The 14,909-nt window shown below is 49.1% G+C and overlaps 1 protein-coding gene across 1 annotated transcript; it reads right to left on the minus strand.

Annotated features, from left to right (window-relative positions):
• Positions 1–13,033: 13,033 nt before the first annotated feature.
• On the minus strand, positions 13,034–13,540 carry LOC128875111 (uncharacterized). The gene has a single exon (XM_054120465.1). It carries the CDS (start codon positions 13,538–13,540, stop codon positions 13,034–13,036), a length of 507 nt encoding a protein of 168 aa, XP_053976440.1.
• Positions 13,541–14,909: the final 1,369 nt, after the last annotated feature.

Here is a 14,909-nt window from a genome sequence, read left to right on the forward strand (position 1 = left end):
AGAATGATAGAAGATAACATGCTTTCTCATTTTAACACTAGTAAAATAGTTACATAGTGTTTAGTAGCCTTTTCATCAGGAAAACGTAAGGGATCCATCGGCGTTACTCCCGTAATAATACGATGCATATGAAGTGAAATCGGGTGATTACTGAGAGCCATAAACCAAGGGTGGAACCATCCAAAGCGTACGTGTGTCGACTTTAACCCACGACGAACCTTAAAGGGTCCGAGCAATAAAGTGTGAAATGTTTGTCATGATATTGTAAGACGATTAAATAAATGCAAGAATAGAACGCCGAATATTCTTTAACAAATGATGTATGATAATGAGACTTTCCCGGCCTGGAAAAGTCTCTGCGTAGCCCCGTCAATGAAGGCTCTTGAAGGACCACTAGCCCTTAAGCTCCACTGCCGTAATATCGGTCTCTTCATCGTCCGACGTTATTTATGACGGGGGCTGGCATTGGAGCATCGCGCCCTGTCGTCCATGCGCCAATGTTTAGGCGAGCTGTCTCGAATTTCCTAACACTCGGCCAGCCTGTATTTTCGCTTGTCCTCAAGCGATGTCCTCCTCGTCTCGACTAGCCTTTGCTTACGTCGTTTTCTGTAACACAAAAATCAAAGACTGGCCTAAGTAACTCGCCGGTTTATTAAAGTTGTCCAAAAACCTTCTGTATAGTCCTTTCTCTGATTAACAAAAAGGTCTCTCTACAACAATACTCCCCCTTTCCAAGAAAGCCCACGATTATTCGGCCTTTCTCTCCTTTTCGATGACGACGTAGACAACACCGTTCAGCTGTCGACGACTCAAAACAATGCCTCGTCGCAAGACATTCGCCGACATCCTTGGTTCTCCGTTGACGTTGATGATTTTGTCCTTTTGTTGCTCAACTGCAACTCTGCGTGGCCTCACGCTGAATCCATACAATCACGTAATGGTGCACCACACCATTACCGTGATATCTCTTTCATCGTCATCCGATAGCGGCTAGACATCACTATCGGCCTGACGGCATAACATGGGACCACTCGATAGTGGCTACACACCACTATTCCTTTAATGGTACACACATTGTCATACAACGGTGGCTAGACATCACCATTGTCATGACTACCAAATCTCGACCCATTCGATAGTGGCTAGACATCACTATCCCGTGAATGGTAGGCAAATCTTCGTCGTGGCCAGTCCCTACCATCGTTTGGTGACTCGGACCTCGGTGTCTGGATCCCTTCAGCGGGCTTCGCCCTCCAGCTCTGCTCATTAACCTCATGTTCCGTAGGCGACGGCACATACCACCTATGGCCACGAGCCCGCCCCCTTCCATCACCTGAGAACTGACTAACATTAAAATTTTAGTTTCTCATAGTTCCCTATTCAATGGCCGCAACCCAAAGTTTCAACCGTTCAGCTGCAACCACCGTTTTGACCTTCTACTTCCCTTTTTCCCAGGAAGGTCCGCGATTATCTGGAATTTCCTTCCTTAATAACTACGTTGACTGCTTCGGTCATCTGTCGACGATTCAAAATCATGCCTCATCGCGAGACATTCGTCGACATACTCAGGTTGCATCCAGACGTCACCTTCAGTTCAACAGCTACAGGCACATCGGTATCCAGTAGTGACCAGCGTCCACTACTGACCCAGCCGTTCGGAACAATCACGCAGTGGTAATCAAATTAGCACCACTGCCGTAATATCGGTCTCTTCATCGTCTGAGAGCAACCAGCTGTCACTCCCAGCCCGATGGCAGGCAAATCATCGATGTTCAGTAAGGACCAGCGTCCACTACTGACCCAGCAGCAGAGTCATGACCATTCACAAGCGGCTAGACATCATTGCTGCAACTCATGGCTTCCGGCAACTCTCGGTGATGAACTCGTATCCGTCGACACGGTAGATGGTTCTACTCTGTAATCAAAGGCCACCACATCCGTAACAAACCTCACAACTATGGATTATTACCTGCTTGGGATGCGTGCACTCGGTTCTTGGGTCATAGCTCGGTTTATTCGACCGCCGCTATCCAAGACTTTAGTCGCTCCGTCGCAATAACCAGCTTCGCACCCCTTCCCCTTTCTTGAAGGTCTTAATCGTAGCGCCTTTTCTACTGCCTCGCAATTTTATCTCGCGAATCAACAATTATCGCAGATCCGCCGCAGTCTTTTCTAGTCCTAAGTGCCCCGCATCGTCGTGGCACAAGCGACAAATTTGAAAACGCGCCGCGTGCGGTACAACCCACGCCATGCGTCCGTCATCCAGGCGTCGGTAAATTTTACCTCCCTTCAACATTTAATTGGAGAAATATTATTTAATAACGACATTCCGCACATTCTCCGCGAGAATCCTACGGACCCAACACAACTGCTCATCTTGCAATGGAGTCGACAAAACCAAAATCCGCCTCGGTCACATCTACCGGATAAATGTCTATTCTTGGCACAGGATTTCTACTTCTCGTGCCCGCGCGATACTCGATGGCAAAATTGAAGTCTTAAACTTCCAACCACCATCGTCCAATTCGCGGTTCCAAATCCGTTTTGGTGAACGTCATATGAACCCCATTACAATCCGTAACGACCGTGAAATTTAATCCGAACAAGTACACGCGGAGATGTCAAAAAACAAACACCATGGCCATCGTCTCTAATTCATAATAGTGGTACTTACTCTGATCATGCGTCGTCTGTTTGCTAAAATATGAAACTATTCGTCGCTCACCTATGCAGCATTCATGCCTTTCAACCTAGAACAGAATCTGCTCAAATGTCCCTTCCTGCTGCAAGACTTGCAGGTAACCGGGCTGCTTGGGCACCTGCTCGAATAGTGCCCCACCTCCCCGCAATTAAAGCAGGTAACCGCCCGTCGTTGGGTGGCCTCCGGCGTTGTAGACGATGTCATGTTGAAATAACGCCGGTCGTGGACTCGTCATTTTCTGGGGCGTCGCTTGTAGCATCGACCCCATCTCCTTCATCACAGCGTATAGCTCGTCGACGTCTTCATATCGATTGGACCGAATCGTCCGTTCGATCGCCTCGTCGCCTATACCGCTGATGACAGCGTCCTCCAAGCACGCATCAGAAATTTTCAATTTTAGGGCGCGCAACGTGGAGAGTTTCTCAAAACAATAATCTCCCAGTTGTTGCCCGGGACTCGCCGTGTACGGCGCTGCTTCTTTCAGCAAACGCGCGAATAGCAGCGGTCTTTTAAAACGCCGAATCAAGGTGCGTTTCACCACCGCCCATGACATATCGTCACGCATTTCCTCGTCACACACACGACGAGCATGACCTTTTAACCCGCGCGCGACGGTGATGACCGTATAATCATCACTCCACAGATATCGTCGCGCGAGTCGGTCGACCTGACGCACCCACTGTTCAATGTCCGTGTCATCTCGCGACGGATCGAACTTCGGATCCGCGAAATCGTCTCCCAACGGTCTATGCAGAACACTGTCAAATTCTCGCTGGAGACGTTTCACCGTAACACGCAGGTCTTCAGACGAGGAACTGTTCTGACGGCGCGTGCGGTCACGCGACACTTTTCGCGCCACACTTCGTACTCGATCACTGGGACACTCTTCCCGTGACGATTCCCGATCGCCGTCCATCGAATCATCCCACGAATATCGTCGCCGATCATTTCGCGACACGTCGCATTTTCGCCTCCGCGAAGCATTTCGACCTCTCGAACGATCTTGATCATATTTCGGGGACTCACTCCGTGCCCGAGAACGATCCTCCGATCCGTACGAGAGTCGCCCTTGCGAATCATCTCGCGAATGATCGCGCACTCCTTCACTCCGCGATCCTCGCTCTTTTGATTGTTCACGTTCGGGCGAACGTCCCCGTGAACAATCTTGTGCACGCTTCTGTGATTTTCCACCTGATCGACCCATTGTTTGTCGCTTTACACCAGGCACAAACACAGTCACTGCACTATTCCGTAATTTGACACTGGCACAATTGCGTGAAAACGTCAAAATTGCACGACAGTGTCACTCGCGATCACACAAATGTTCGCGAAAAGGACACGTGATATATCTCACTTCTGACTTGTAAGACGATTAAATAAACGCAAGGTATAAAATTCGCCGAATATTCTTTAACAATGAGATTTTATTCGTGGAGTTCTGTATACGACGATACAGTCCCGGCCTGGGAAAGTCTCTGCGTAGCCCTGTCAATGAAGGCTCTTGAAAGGCCTTCGACGTTATTTATGACGGGGGCTGGCATCGCAGCATCACGCCCTGTCGTCCATGCGCCAATGTTTAGGCGAGCTGTCTCGAATTTCCTAACAATATGTTCACTTTTTGTTGTGTTTTATAAAAGTTAAAGAAACAAATTGCACTACTGAATTCCTGATGTTATACTGATGAAAATGGTACCAAACACGATATAATATCGACTAATTTAAGATTTTTCTGCTGTGTAACAACGTGATATGTTACATTACACGAATAATTAAAATTAATCGACTGACTCATCATTTGAGCTCGGTCTCGTTCAAAAAGCGCTCGTCCAGATCGCTTGTTCCGGACCTTCCCTTGTTAGAGACTTCCGAGAATATGAAAATTTCATTGATTATAAAAAAAGAAGTTAAGAAACTACAATTTCACACAAAAGTCTTTTGGGAAATTGGTCGGTGTACGGATACATTCTACACCCACTGTATATACTGTGACGGGGCAGACTTTTTCTGCCCGTCACGAAGGCACCCTGACCCCCGGAAGGGCCTCGCTCCCTCCTCGCCGGACACCCCAGGCCGGAGGTGGTCCGCGAGAGTGGAGGGATGAAAGAACCGCGGGCACTAGAGACCCCCCTTTTTTTCGCGCCCCCTCACCCTCGCCGATAGAGTCGCGTCTTCGCGCGAGCGCGGCAAGTCGCCGGTCGCGGTGTCCTCCACCCCAAGACCGCGGTGTGGCCACCACCAAGAGGACTGAGCACCCTCGCGAAAGAGACCAGAGCCATCGCTCCTCGACGCTGCCACGAGGGGAAACCCGAAGATGCCATGGTGATGGCACACCGTGAGGAGCCCCTACAGTTCTGGGTGGGGAGCGCCGCGAGCCGGCGACGGGAAGAGCGCGATCGATGAGAGAGAATTAACGGTTAACCGTGAGCGAAGACGGATCGGGAATACGCGAGCGAGCCGCCCCTGTGGGTCCCAAGTCTTTTTTTTTTGTGTAATTTGCGCGAGTGTGGGGGCCCCCCCCCCCCCCCGGCTGTCCACACCAGAGGCTATTTCGGGGGCATAATCGGGAACCAGGGAGTCCGAACCGGCGGTTTTCAGGTAGGGCCCACTGGTTGGGTTTCCTTTTGTAGCGTGCGTGGGTGCGAGAGTGCGGTTCGTGTGTGTGGGTGTCCGCGAGCGTGCTCCGGAGCACCCCTTTTCGTCCGCGACAGGACCACCACCGGAGAGAACTCCGTGAGACTTCCCTCCGTCCGTTTCGCGAATCTCCCGCGTGACCTTGCGCGGTTTGAGGACGCGCCGCGTTTCGAAAGAAAGGGCCTCTTCGGAACTCGAAACCGTTAATTCCCGGTGTAATCCTTTTCGATTGTATTTGATTCTAGGGCAAACTATTTGTTTGCGAGGCCCCCTATAGAGTTAAGTCGCGCCGGTAACGTATTCGTTTCTTTCCGTCGAATACTTTCTTTTGAATCGGGAATTCCGCGCCGCGTATCCCTTTCGGCGCGTAGTCGCCACACCCTTTTCCCCAACGGTGTGTGTACCGCGGAATTCCCCCGCGTCGGTTTCGATTGAATAAAGAAATCTACCTAAACGTCCGCGGATCAAAGTTTATTTCCCCCCTTTCGACCTCCCCTGAGTTTCGCTCTCCGTAGAGCAGCCGGAAGGACGAAAGTAACGGACACGTGCACTTGGCACTGGCGCCCAATTTTTCTAAATAAATTCGTCCCTGGGAATTGTGCGACCGAGCGTGTCGAGTAGCGGTTTTCCCGGCCGCCCACGCGAGGTACGTCACAATACAGGGTGTCCCTAATTTAAATGTCTAAACTGCGGGGCGTATTGAGCACCGAAAAACTAAGAAAAAAAACATTAGGTGATTTGCTCGTTTCTGCTCAGTTTTCGAGAAAATCGCGAAAAAAGAAACAAAAGATTTTCCGTCTTTCCTCTACTTTATTTACATTTACAAATGTTTAACACTTATTTATTGCAAACACTTTTCAAAATGATTACCTCTTGCTGCAATGCATGCATTGCATCTATTGGTTACCGCTTGAATTGTCGCGTGAATCAGTTATTAAATAATTTAAAATCTGCCGATTTTTATGCAATAGCTCTGAACGAAAGTTGCGATATAAAAGATATTGCTTATTGTTAGTTGTTAATTTTTATCAGAGCTATCATCGAAGATTTCAAATTTCGGAAGACCTTATACTAACCGATTTAATTACAATTATTCATAAACAACTTTAATAATAAAATTTTGTTTACTTAAAAGAAATAAGTGTTTTGCTTAACATTTTTCAATTTTAATATTTTGTCCGGCTCGTGAAAATAATTTTTTTCCAACCGGCCCGGGGGCAAAAACAGTTGGCCATCCCTGGTCTAAACCATGTAGAACACCATGTATAGACTAACGATATAATAACAGCAAACAAGACGGCGACAGCGCCGCAACGGAAAGCGCGATAGCGAAGCAGCTATATTACCATACAAATCATCAAGATTTCACTGCAACAAAGTTTTTCCAAGATATTGAAGCAAAGAAGCAATATTTTCTAATAATTCTGGTTTTAATATATTCGTTACACTTTGGCGGATGCGACTCCAAGGCCTGATTTTGCAATTTCGGTCATAAAAATTTATAAATAATAAAAGTACGTTCTTTTTTTTTCTTATAGATGAAATTTGTTTACATATACTTTTTCCAAAATCAGGACTAGGAGTCGCATCCGCCAAAGTATAACGAATATATTAAAACCAGAATTATTAGAAAATATTGCTTCTTTGCTTCAATATCTTGGAAAAAAGTCATGCTAGAATAATCGCCCTGTCCTCGTCTTTCCTGCAATTGTTGTATTGCCCTCTCTGTCCTTGTCCCGGAGTTTCCTACTTTTTCCGCAACTGTCGCTGAAGTCAACTCGGAGTTCTGTTCTGACTCCTGCGCACCCCATAATCATCGATACCAGAGAGTATTAGATAGAGTGGAAGGTATACGTATACGATTTATAGCGCCTCTAGTATCCCAGAACCGAACTTTTAAGGAATCGTTTAGAGCGTGTAGTGCAAACATATGTATTATATTTTCTGTGCTTATATCGTTATACCGTTATACGCGGGAATAAGACCATAAGTTTTGGGACGCGTCCTTGCTGGAGTTTTCTTTCTTTTGTTGTGCGACATCACCGAGTGTAGTTGTGCGACTTGTCGTGTTTTTTGTAAATTTCAGCGTTGTTTCCTAATACATACGTAAGTATATTTTAGATAATGTTTGCATGTTTTAATAATCAACGGAAAAGTATTCTAAATTATTTCGCGTATTTCATATTATTTGAGCGTTATTTTCGAGTTATCCTTAGTTCGAAATTTGAGCCTCGGTCATGGCCAACAAATAAGCTTTTTAAGTAAATTCCAAACATTCCTGTTCATCGCGGCGTCCGATTCGAAGCATTTTATACATAAATTAAAGCTACATTTAATAAATTATATACAGGGTGTCCCAAAAGTCGGAGAGGAGCCGGAAATGGGGCGTAGCTGAGACGATTCTGAACAACAATTTCCTTTGCAAAAATGTCGAATGGGACTTCGTTAGGGAGATATTAAGAGAAAATCCCGACCAATCAGAGCGTGCGTAGACCGTTAGAGCGGCCGCGGTAGCGAAGGCTACGCGCTAGGCAGCAGCGTCAATGTCCTTCGATGCACGACGAGTCACTTGTTCGCGTACAAGCGCGGCCGCCAGCGCGTAGCTTTCGCTACCGCGGCCGCTAGAACGGTCTACGCGCGCTCTGATTGGTTGGGGTTTTCTCTTAATATCTCCTTAACGAAGCCCCATCCGACATTTTTGCAAAGGAAATTGTTGTTCAGAATCGTCTCAGCTACGCCCCATTTCCGGCTCCTCTCCGACTTTTGGGACACCCTGTATATGTATAATTTCATAAAATGTAATTGTAGTATGCTGCTGTGTTCTTATGATATGTATTGCAACGTGATTTCCCGACACGGTCCGCGATCCACGTCGGGAATCGTGCAAAATGAGAGTTTTCCGACTCCTCACGCCTTTACGGGAAAACCCGAGCGCCAGGTATCAGGAGATATCGGCGCGAGAAGCCGAACTTCGCGAAAATTACCACGGCTAGCGATCCGGATCGCGGAAAGGGGCGTGGATCGTCGGCGAGGAGAGGAAGTCTGCGAAAGCCGTCTTCACGGCAAGACAGGGCGGATTAACACAGCACTACCGGACAAGCAAACCGGAACGATTTTTCAAATGCTCATAACTATGAGAGTTTTCAACCGATTTCGGTGAAACTTCGTGAGGAATAGTCTTCAAGTGTCTTCTGGGCGTGTGCAAAGTTGCATTGGAGGGGGTTGATGTGAAGGGGTTAATTCACCCTCTTAATGGGGAGATGATGGCGCAGATTTGAAAGAGTAGTAAGTGGGCCGGTCGGAAACGGCATTCAAAAGTGGTAGGAGACCCTGCGCCCGTAGTGGTCAGCCCACGTCCCTGCTTAGGCGTTTCTCACACGATCGTACCGCGCTCCTACTGCCCAAGCGGTAGATCGATTATCGACCGCGAAAGCCACGAAACGATCGCGGTACGCTCATGTGAGAAACGCCTGAGCAGGGACGTGGGCTGACCACTACGGGCGCAGGGTCTCGTACCACTTTTGAATGCCGTTTCCGTCCGGCCCACTTACAAGTCTTTCAAATCTGCTCCGATTTGACAAGGAAAGCGTGATTGAAATAATCTGAATTTTTGGGGAGCTGTTAATAAAGCATTCGCGCGTCAGAATCCGCGAACGGCGTTGACGTGGGGTGACTCGTTTACCCTGCAGATGGGCCTGAAATAGGAAGCGAGTTTTTAAAAAAATCGACATTTTCGTATTTTATTGCCATTCACGCGGAAAAAAGACATCAAAACTGTGTCGCCCCAATGCCTTGGACCGTACCACATGTGTTCCACGCAACGAAACATCGTTCCAACCCTTACACTTTGGGGTGGACCACCCCTACCTCTGCGCCCCTCCCTTCAGCTCTGGGTGCACTTTTCGAAACGAGACCTTTTCGGCATTCATCCTTAACGTATCGAGGACAAACATGGTGAATTTTATCGCCCTCCTATGTGTAGAAGTGCTCCCTTACGAAGGGGGTTGAAAATTTGCGAGCTGTTCCACCTCCCCAAAGGGTGCCTATGGGATGCACGGTATGAGTGATAGCATTTTCGGGATCAGGGGAGTCCAGAGAATGCATTGAGCCCAAAATCGAGACCGTCGTCTAAAAATTGTGGATTTTAGAGGGGGTGGAAGGTTGTGGGGGGTGGGTTTGTTCGAGAAGGATTTCAAGGGGTGCATTTTGTAAAGATCATCAAGGAGAGTCGCCCCAAAGGTTTTTTTGAATTTTTCAACCCCTTCCGTCATCCATGGTCTGTTTCAAAGAGGCGTTTTTTACACCCTCCCCTGTAGGGGGGTGAATTAACCCCTTCACATCAACCCCCTCCAATGCAACTTTGCACACGCCCAGAAGACACTTGAAGACTATTGCTCACGAAGTTTCACCGAAATCGGTTGAAAACTCTCATAGTTTTGAGCATTTGAAAAATCGTTCCGGTTTGCTTGTCTGGTAGTGTAATATAGAATATATTGTACGCGAAAGATGTTACAAAATACGGTGTACACTGTCGAGCTGTCGTAGCGTGTAAGGTCACCGGGACGACCGGTAACCGACACGAGAACTATGTTTCGATAACACGTGCTGATTTCGTTCACGTTAGCCCAAATTCCGTCGCGATTCGCACAAAAGCGACTTTGGAAACGATGTTCGGACAGTCTTGACGCGGTCGCGTTGGGCTCGACCTCTTCGACGAGAACGTTAACCGGCAGCGATCTAAACACGTGCGCGTTACAATGGATTCGCGACTAGATGTTCGTTATTTAGTTCGATATCCTACGAAAAGGCGATTTCCCGCTAACAATGCTATTTCGCCCGACAGGGTGCTCGGCAGCCACCATGTAACCCGACCAATTTACGATATTCTATCCACGAGCGTGAGGTAAAGGAGGAAGCGCTTACCGTACCGTTCCGCACGTGCGTCGCTAATGAAATAGGACGAGATACGCGAGCTCGTCGCACGCGTTGCCTCACGTGCTTCCCCCCAGCCTCACCTCAATGGTCGGCGGTACGCGGCACTCTATGGCGGTCAAATTCAAATTGCGTTATCGGCGCGCTCGTCATCGGCGGTCGTCTAATCTCATCCCTCGGCGACTGTGGCGGCGTATTGGTGCTGGCATCCTTCGAAGACTCTGGAGCGGGCTGGGTCTCAGTGCACTCGAGAACTCGGCTGACTTCGCTATCCAAAACGGCCTCCTGCCCCCTGAAGGTCGTAGCGGAGTCCAGGGGCTGTTACCAAGAACCTCCAGCCCCTGTTCATTTGAGCTTCGTCTGGCCAGTCCATGCAGCCGGCGCCGGGTTGGACGGGATCGGTAGCCTCTGAGCCGCATCGTTCGATGTTGCCGTCGTTAGCCCAACGCTATTGCCCTTCAGACACGCAAATTAGCCATAACCCTGGGTTACCCTGGTGGCGCTCGCGATCTTGATCGGTCTCGTTCCCCGCGGAGAGTTCACCTACTTTGTGACGCGGCAATTTGCCACGTCACAGTACATATTTGTATTTATTATTTTCTTTCTTAACAGTTAACATAAAATGCCACATAAATGTGCCATGGCAGACTGGATGCGTAAAGCAGGAGATGCTGAAATAATATTGCTTTCATTACCGAAAAATCCTACTGTGTAAGTACACAATATGTTTTATGTGAATACTTGTTACAAATGTGAGGGAAAAACATTAAAGATGACTTTATCCTTTGTAGCTGAGACAAGTGGCTCCAGTTTGCGAACATTGATGCCAGAGAAAATAGGAGCATTCGCATATGTAATTTAATATTTAAATAATTTTAATTTTTAATTAATTTAAAAACTTAATTGTATAATCGTGCATACATATTTTAAAGAATATATTGTATGTTTATACTGTAAAATAATTTATTATATCCTACCTCTCTTTTAACTTTTACTATTATGTATAAATAATTCCTAAGTATTGTGATGTCCTTTACACCGCGGACAGGTGGACGTGCCGACCCAGATGGTGCTGCCCAGGGATGCTGGGGAGGGGGATCGTTGGTAGGTGTGTAGAAATTACTGGCACACGGTTGTCGTTCTATATATATACATATATGAGTTTATTTCCCCTCGCGGGGTCGTCTTGGTTTTATGTACAACTTATACCTATGTGACTGAATTGTGCTAGCGTTACGTTGTCGCACGAGTACGTATCTCCCGACACGCGGTCGGTGGTTTTTCGCGATCCGGTCGGTCGGGGTGAAACGGTTGGATGAGCTGCGCGAGAAAGGAACACTCTTCACGCAGTCGAATCGGCAGGAGCGAGCTGCGCGAGAAGAGAATACTCTTCACGCAGTCGGATCGGTAAGGAGAAGACAGCTTTGCGAGGAACTCTGCTCGGCGTCTTTGCGGTTCAACACCGCGGGATATCTGGTTTCGTTATTCGGAGAGTCACCTTATATACTCATTTCGGCTCCTTTGCCGAAATGGTATATGTTTGTCGACGTGTCGGGATTTCCGTTAGCTTTTGTTTATTGACGCTGTCTGGCATCGGCGGCCAGTGATTACGTCCGCGACTTGCGGTAACGATTTCGCTGCGTGGGAACTCGGTTCCCACGGTCGGCAGTACTGTAAACATTCGCGTTCGCGTTTGCTTAGTGACGCTTCTATGCGAGGCGTCACATCCCCCCCCCCCCCCCCTTACGTCGGTGAGACAAACGCGTTATGTATACGGACGTGTTTGTCTCACGAATGTAATTTCGGGCGTCGCGTGCCTTATGCCCGTGGCTTATACCTAATTCTTACTTTCTAACACTCTTATTTCTACCGCTTATTTCTATTGTTATACTATAAATAATCGCTCTTATTACTACTGTTATAGCGGGAAATTAGAATGGATAAAGAGTAGAAAGTAAAATTCTATGCTACTAATTTTATTCTACTATTTACAGCGCGGCTTATCTTATGCTATTAACGTATTATTTACATAGCGGTCTTACCGGGCAGCGACGTGGTAGCGGTGATGTCACTGCTCCGTGCTGTTTAGCCTCGGTTCCGTCCTATGGTTCGAGGTGGACGATCAGTTCGCCGTTTTTTCGCCGGCGTAGGAATAATGTGTCGTTTGGATACCGGATACCGTACCGGCCTCCTAGCTGCAGATTTGGCACCTTCGTCCATCCTTCTATTCCCTCGGCGTCCTCGGTCTCCTCCCTGTCCTTCGTCGTGGGTTGTTCCATGGTGGACGCCGTTTCTGGGCTGGGCGCGGTTTCCTTTATGGCAGCGGGAATTGCGTTTTGGGGCTGCTCGTCCGCTGCCGTGGGTGGTCGTTTCGCCGTTGGTGGAGGTACCGGCTGGGGCGGCCGTTTTACTGCCGGCGGAGGTGCCGGTGTGCATGGCGGCGTTGGTGGCGGTGTTGGTTGGGCCGGTGCTGGGTCCTTCGGGATTTTCCGTGCTCCCGAAATGACCTTCCCTGGGCGAGTTGGTCGGCGAGCGGGGATGTCGTTGGCACGTTTTGGTCGGTCCGGTTGGTGTGGCGGATCTTCCTTTTTCTTACTTGGTCTGAGGGGCTCTTCCTCGCTGTCGGACCCGAATAGATCCCTCCAGGTGTTCTGGAAGTCCCGAGCGTCTTGGATTTCGGAAATCACCAGTGTATCTTCTTCCATGACTGCTTCGTACTGATTGCGCGGTCGTGGATGATGTGGTTTATATACTGTTTTGGTTCCTTTGTTATTCCCATTGTTTATGTTCGGGCATGATTTCAAAGATATTGTTTTGAATTTCGACGATGTTTGGGCTTAGCCATTTCGTGACTTTGTAAGGTCCCGAGAATTTTGGAGCCAGTTTTGCAGCGAAATTTCGCGAGGCGTCGGATAACGGGTGTTCCCGAAGCATCACGCTGTCTCCGACTTTTGGTTGCCAATTCCGATGTTTTTGGTTGAAGTAGCGGGCTTGTTGCTCGGTAGCGTGTGCTTGTCGGAAGCTCGCGATTCGATGGTCGTCTTCTAGTTCGCTTAGACGCTGTATTCGGGGTCGAAGGTCGGGTGGTGCAGATGGACGATCCTCGGTCGGGGGTTGCAGTGCACTGTTCGATGGTGGTATCGGCTCTCGTCCGTAATTTAAGTATGCGGGGGAGTATCCTATGGCTTCGTGGCGGGCCATGTTGTACGCGAACGTTATTGCTGCTATGTGGCCGTCCCAATGTCGGTGATCGTTGCTCGTGAATTGATTAATCATTGTTTTGATTACTCGGTTTGTTCGCTCGACTGGGTTACATTGAGGGGAGTACGGAGGAGTTAGTTGGTGTCGGATATGGTTTTCGCGTAGCATTGTCCGAAAATCATGACTTTCGAAGTGTCGTCCGTTGTCGGTGATGATTACGCGGGGGCAGCCGAACCGCATGATCACTTTTTCGTGGAGCGCTCGGGCGACGGCTGGCGCGGTGGCTTTTCTGAGAGGCCACACCTCCACCCATTTGGTAAATTTGTCTTGCTGCACTACTAGGGTGGTATGTCCCTGTGTGGATCGTGGTAGGGGCCCTACCAGGTCCATCGATACTACTTCCCATGGTCGTGCCGCGGGCGTGGAGTGGAGGTGTCCTGCGGTCGTCTGCTGATCTCCTTTGAACACCAGGCAGCATGGGCATTTTTGTACGTATCGTGCTGCATCTCACAACATTCTTGGCTAGTAAAAGCGTTGAATTAGGCGGGCCATGGTCTTCTTGGTGCCGAGGTGCCCGGCTGTCGGGATGTCGTGGTTTTCCCCCAGAATTTTTTGCCGGAGTAGGCGTGGTACGCACCATTTCGATGCGAGTTCCGGGTTGTCATCGGGAAAGCGTCGGAAGATATTGTTGCCTTCGAGCTTGTAGTGTGGTCTGGTGGAGGGAGCTTTGAGGAGTTGTTGCTTACTCTTCTCGTACAATGCACTCGTTTCTTCGTGGACTGCTTCGAGGTCGTCTGGTTGTCGGGAGAGCGCGTCGGCTACGACGTTGGTTGCCCCTTTTCGGTATTGTATCGTGTAGTCGTACTGCTGGAGTTCCAGGCTCCATCGGGCCAATCTTCCTGATGGACTCAGTGTCGTTAGCCATCGGAGCGCCTGATGGTCGGTGAGTACTGTAAAGGTGTAACCTTCTACATAGGGTCGCATTTTCCTGATTCCCCAGACGACGGCCAGGCATTCTTTGCGGATCCATTCTCAGCGGATCCTCTGTTGACGACATGGCAAGTTTGGAGGCATGGGTACGGCGCCCACCCGCAATGGGGTGCTTTGAAAATGAACATGGACAACCGAGGATTAAACGTTTACGGTGCAGAGGGCGTCGGATCCCTCAGTACCGGCGCGGTGAGGAGTAGTCGACCAGGCTCCCCCGCGTCGTTATCTTACGACTGGGAGAACCCCGGGGTGGACCACCAGGCCCCCGGGTTCAGCAATGCGCCTGGTGAAGAGACGTCTGTAACGGCGACCTCCTCCGCTGCGGCGTATTCCGGCGTCAGGGTGCGCGAGGACGTGCTTCTCGCGCAGCCCGTCGCCCGGTTGGAGAGGGTGGAGGGGCGGGAGCTCCGCTCCGGCCGCCTCCTGGCGGCTGCAGACGCGTCCGGCACCGGCG

Source organism: Hylaeus volcanicus, chromosome 4 (genome assembly GCF_026283585.1).
Source record: "Hylaeus volcanicus isolate JK05 chromosome 4, UHH_iyHylVolc1.0_haploid, whole genome shotgun sequence".
Lineage (NCBI taxonomy): Eukaryota > Metazoa > Arthropoda > Insecta > Hymenoptera > Colletidae > Hylaeus > Hylaeus volcanicus.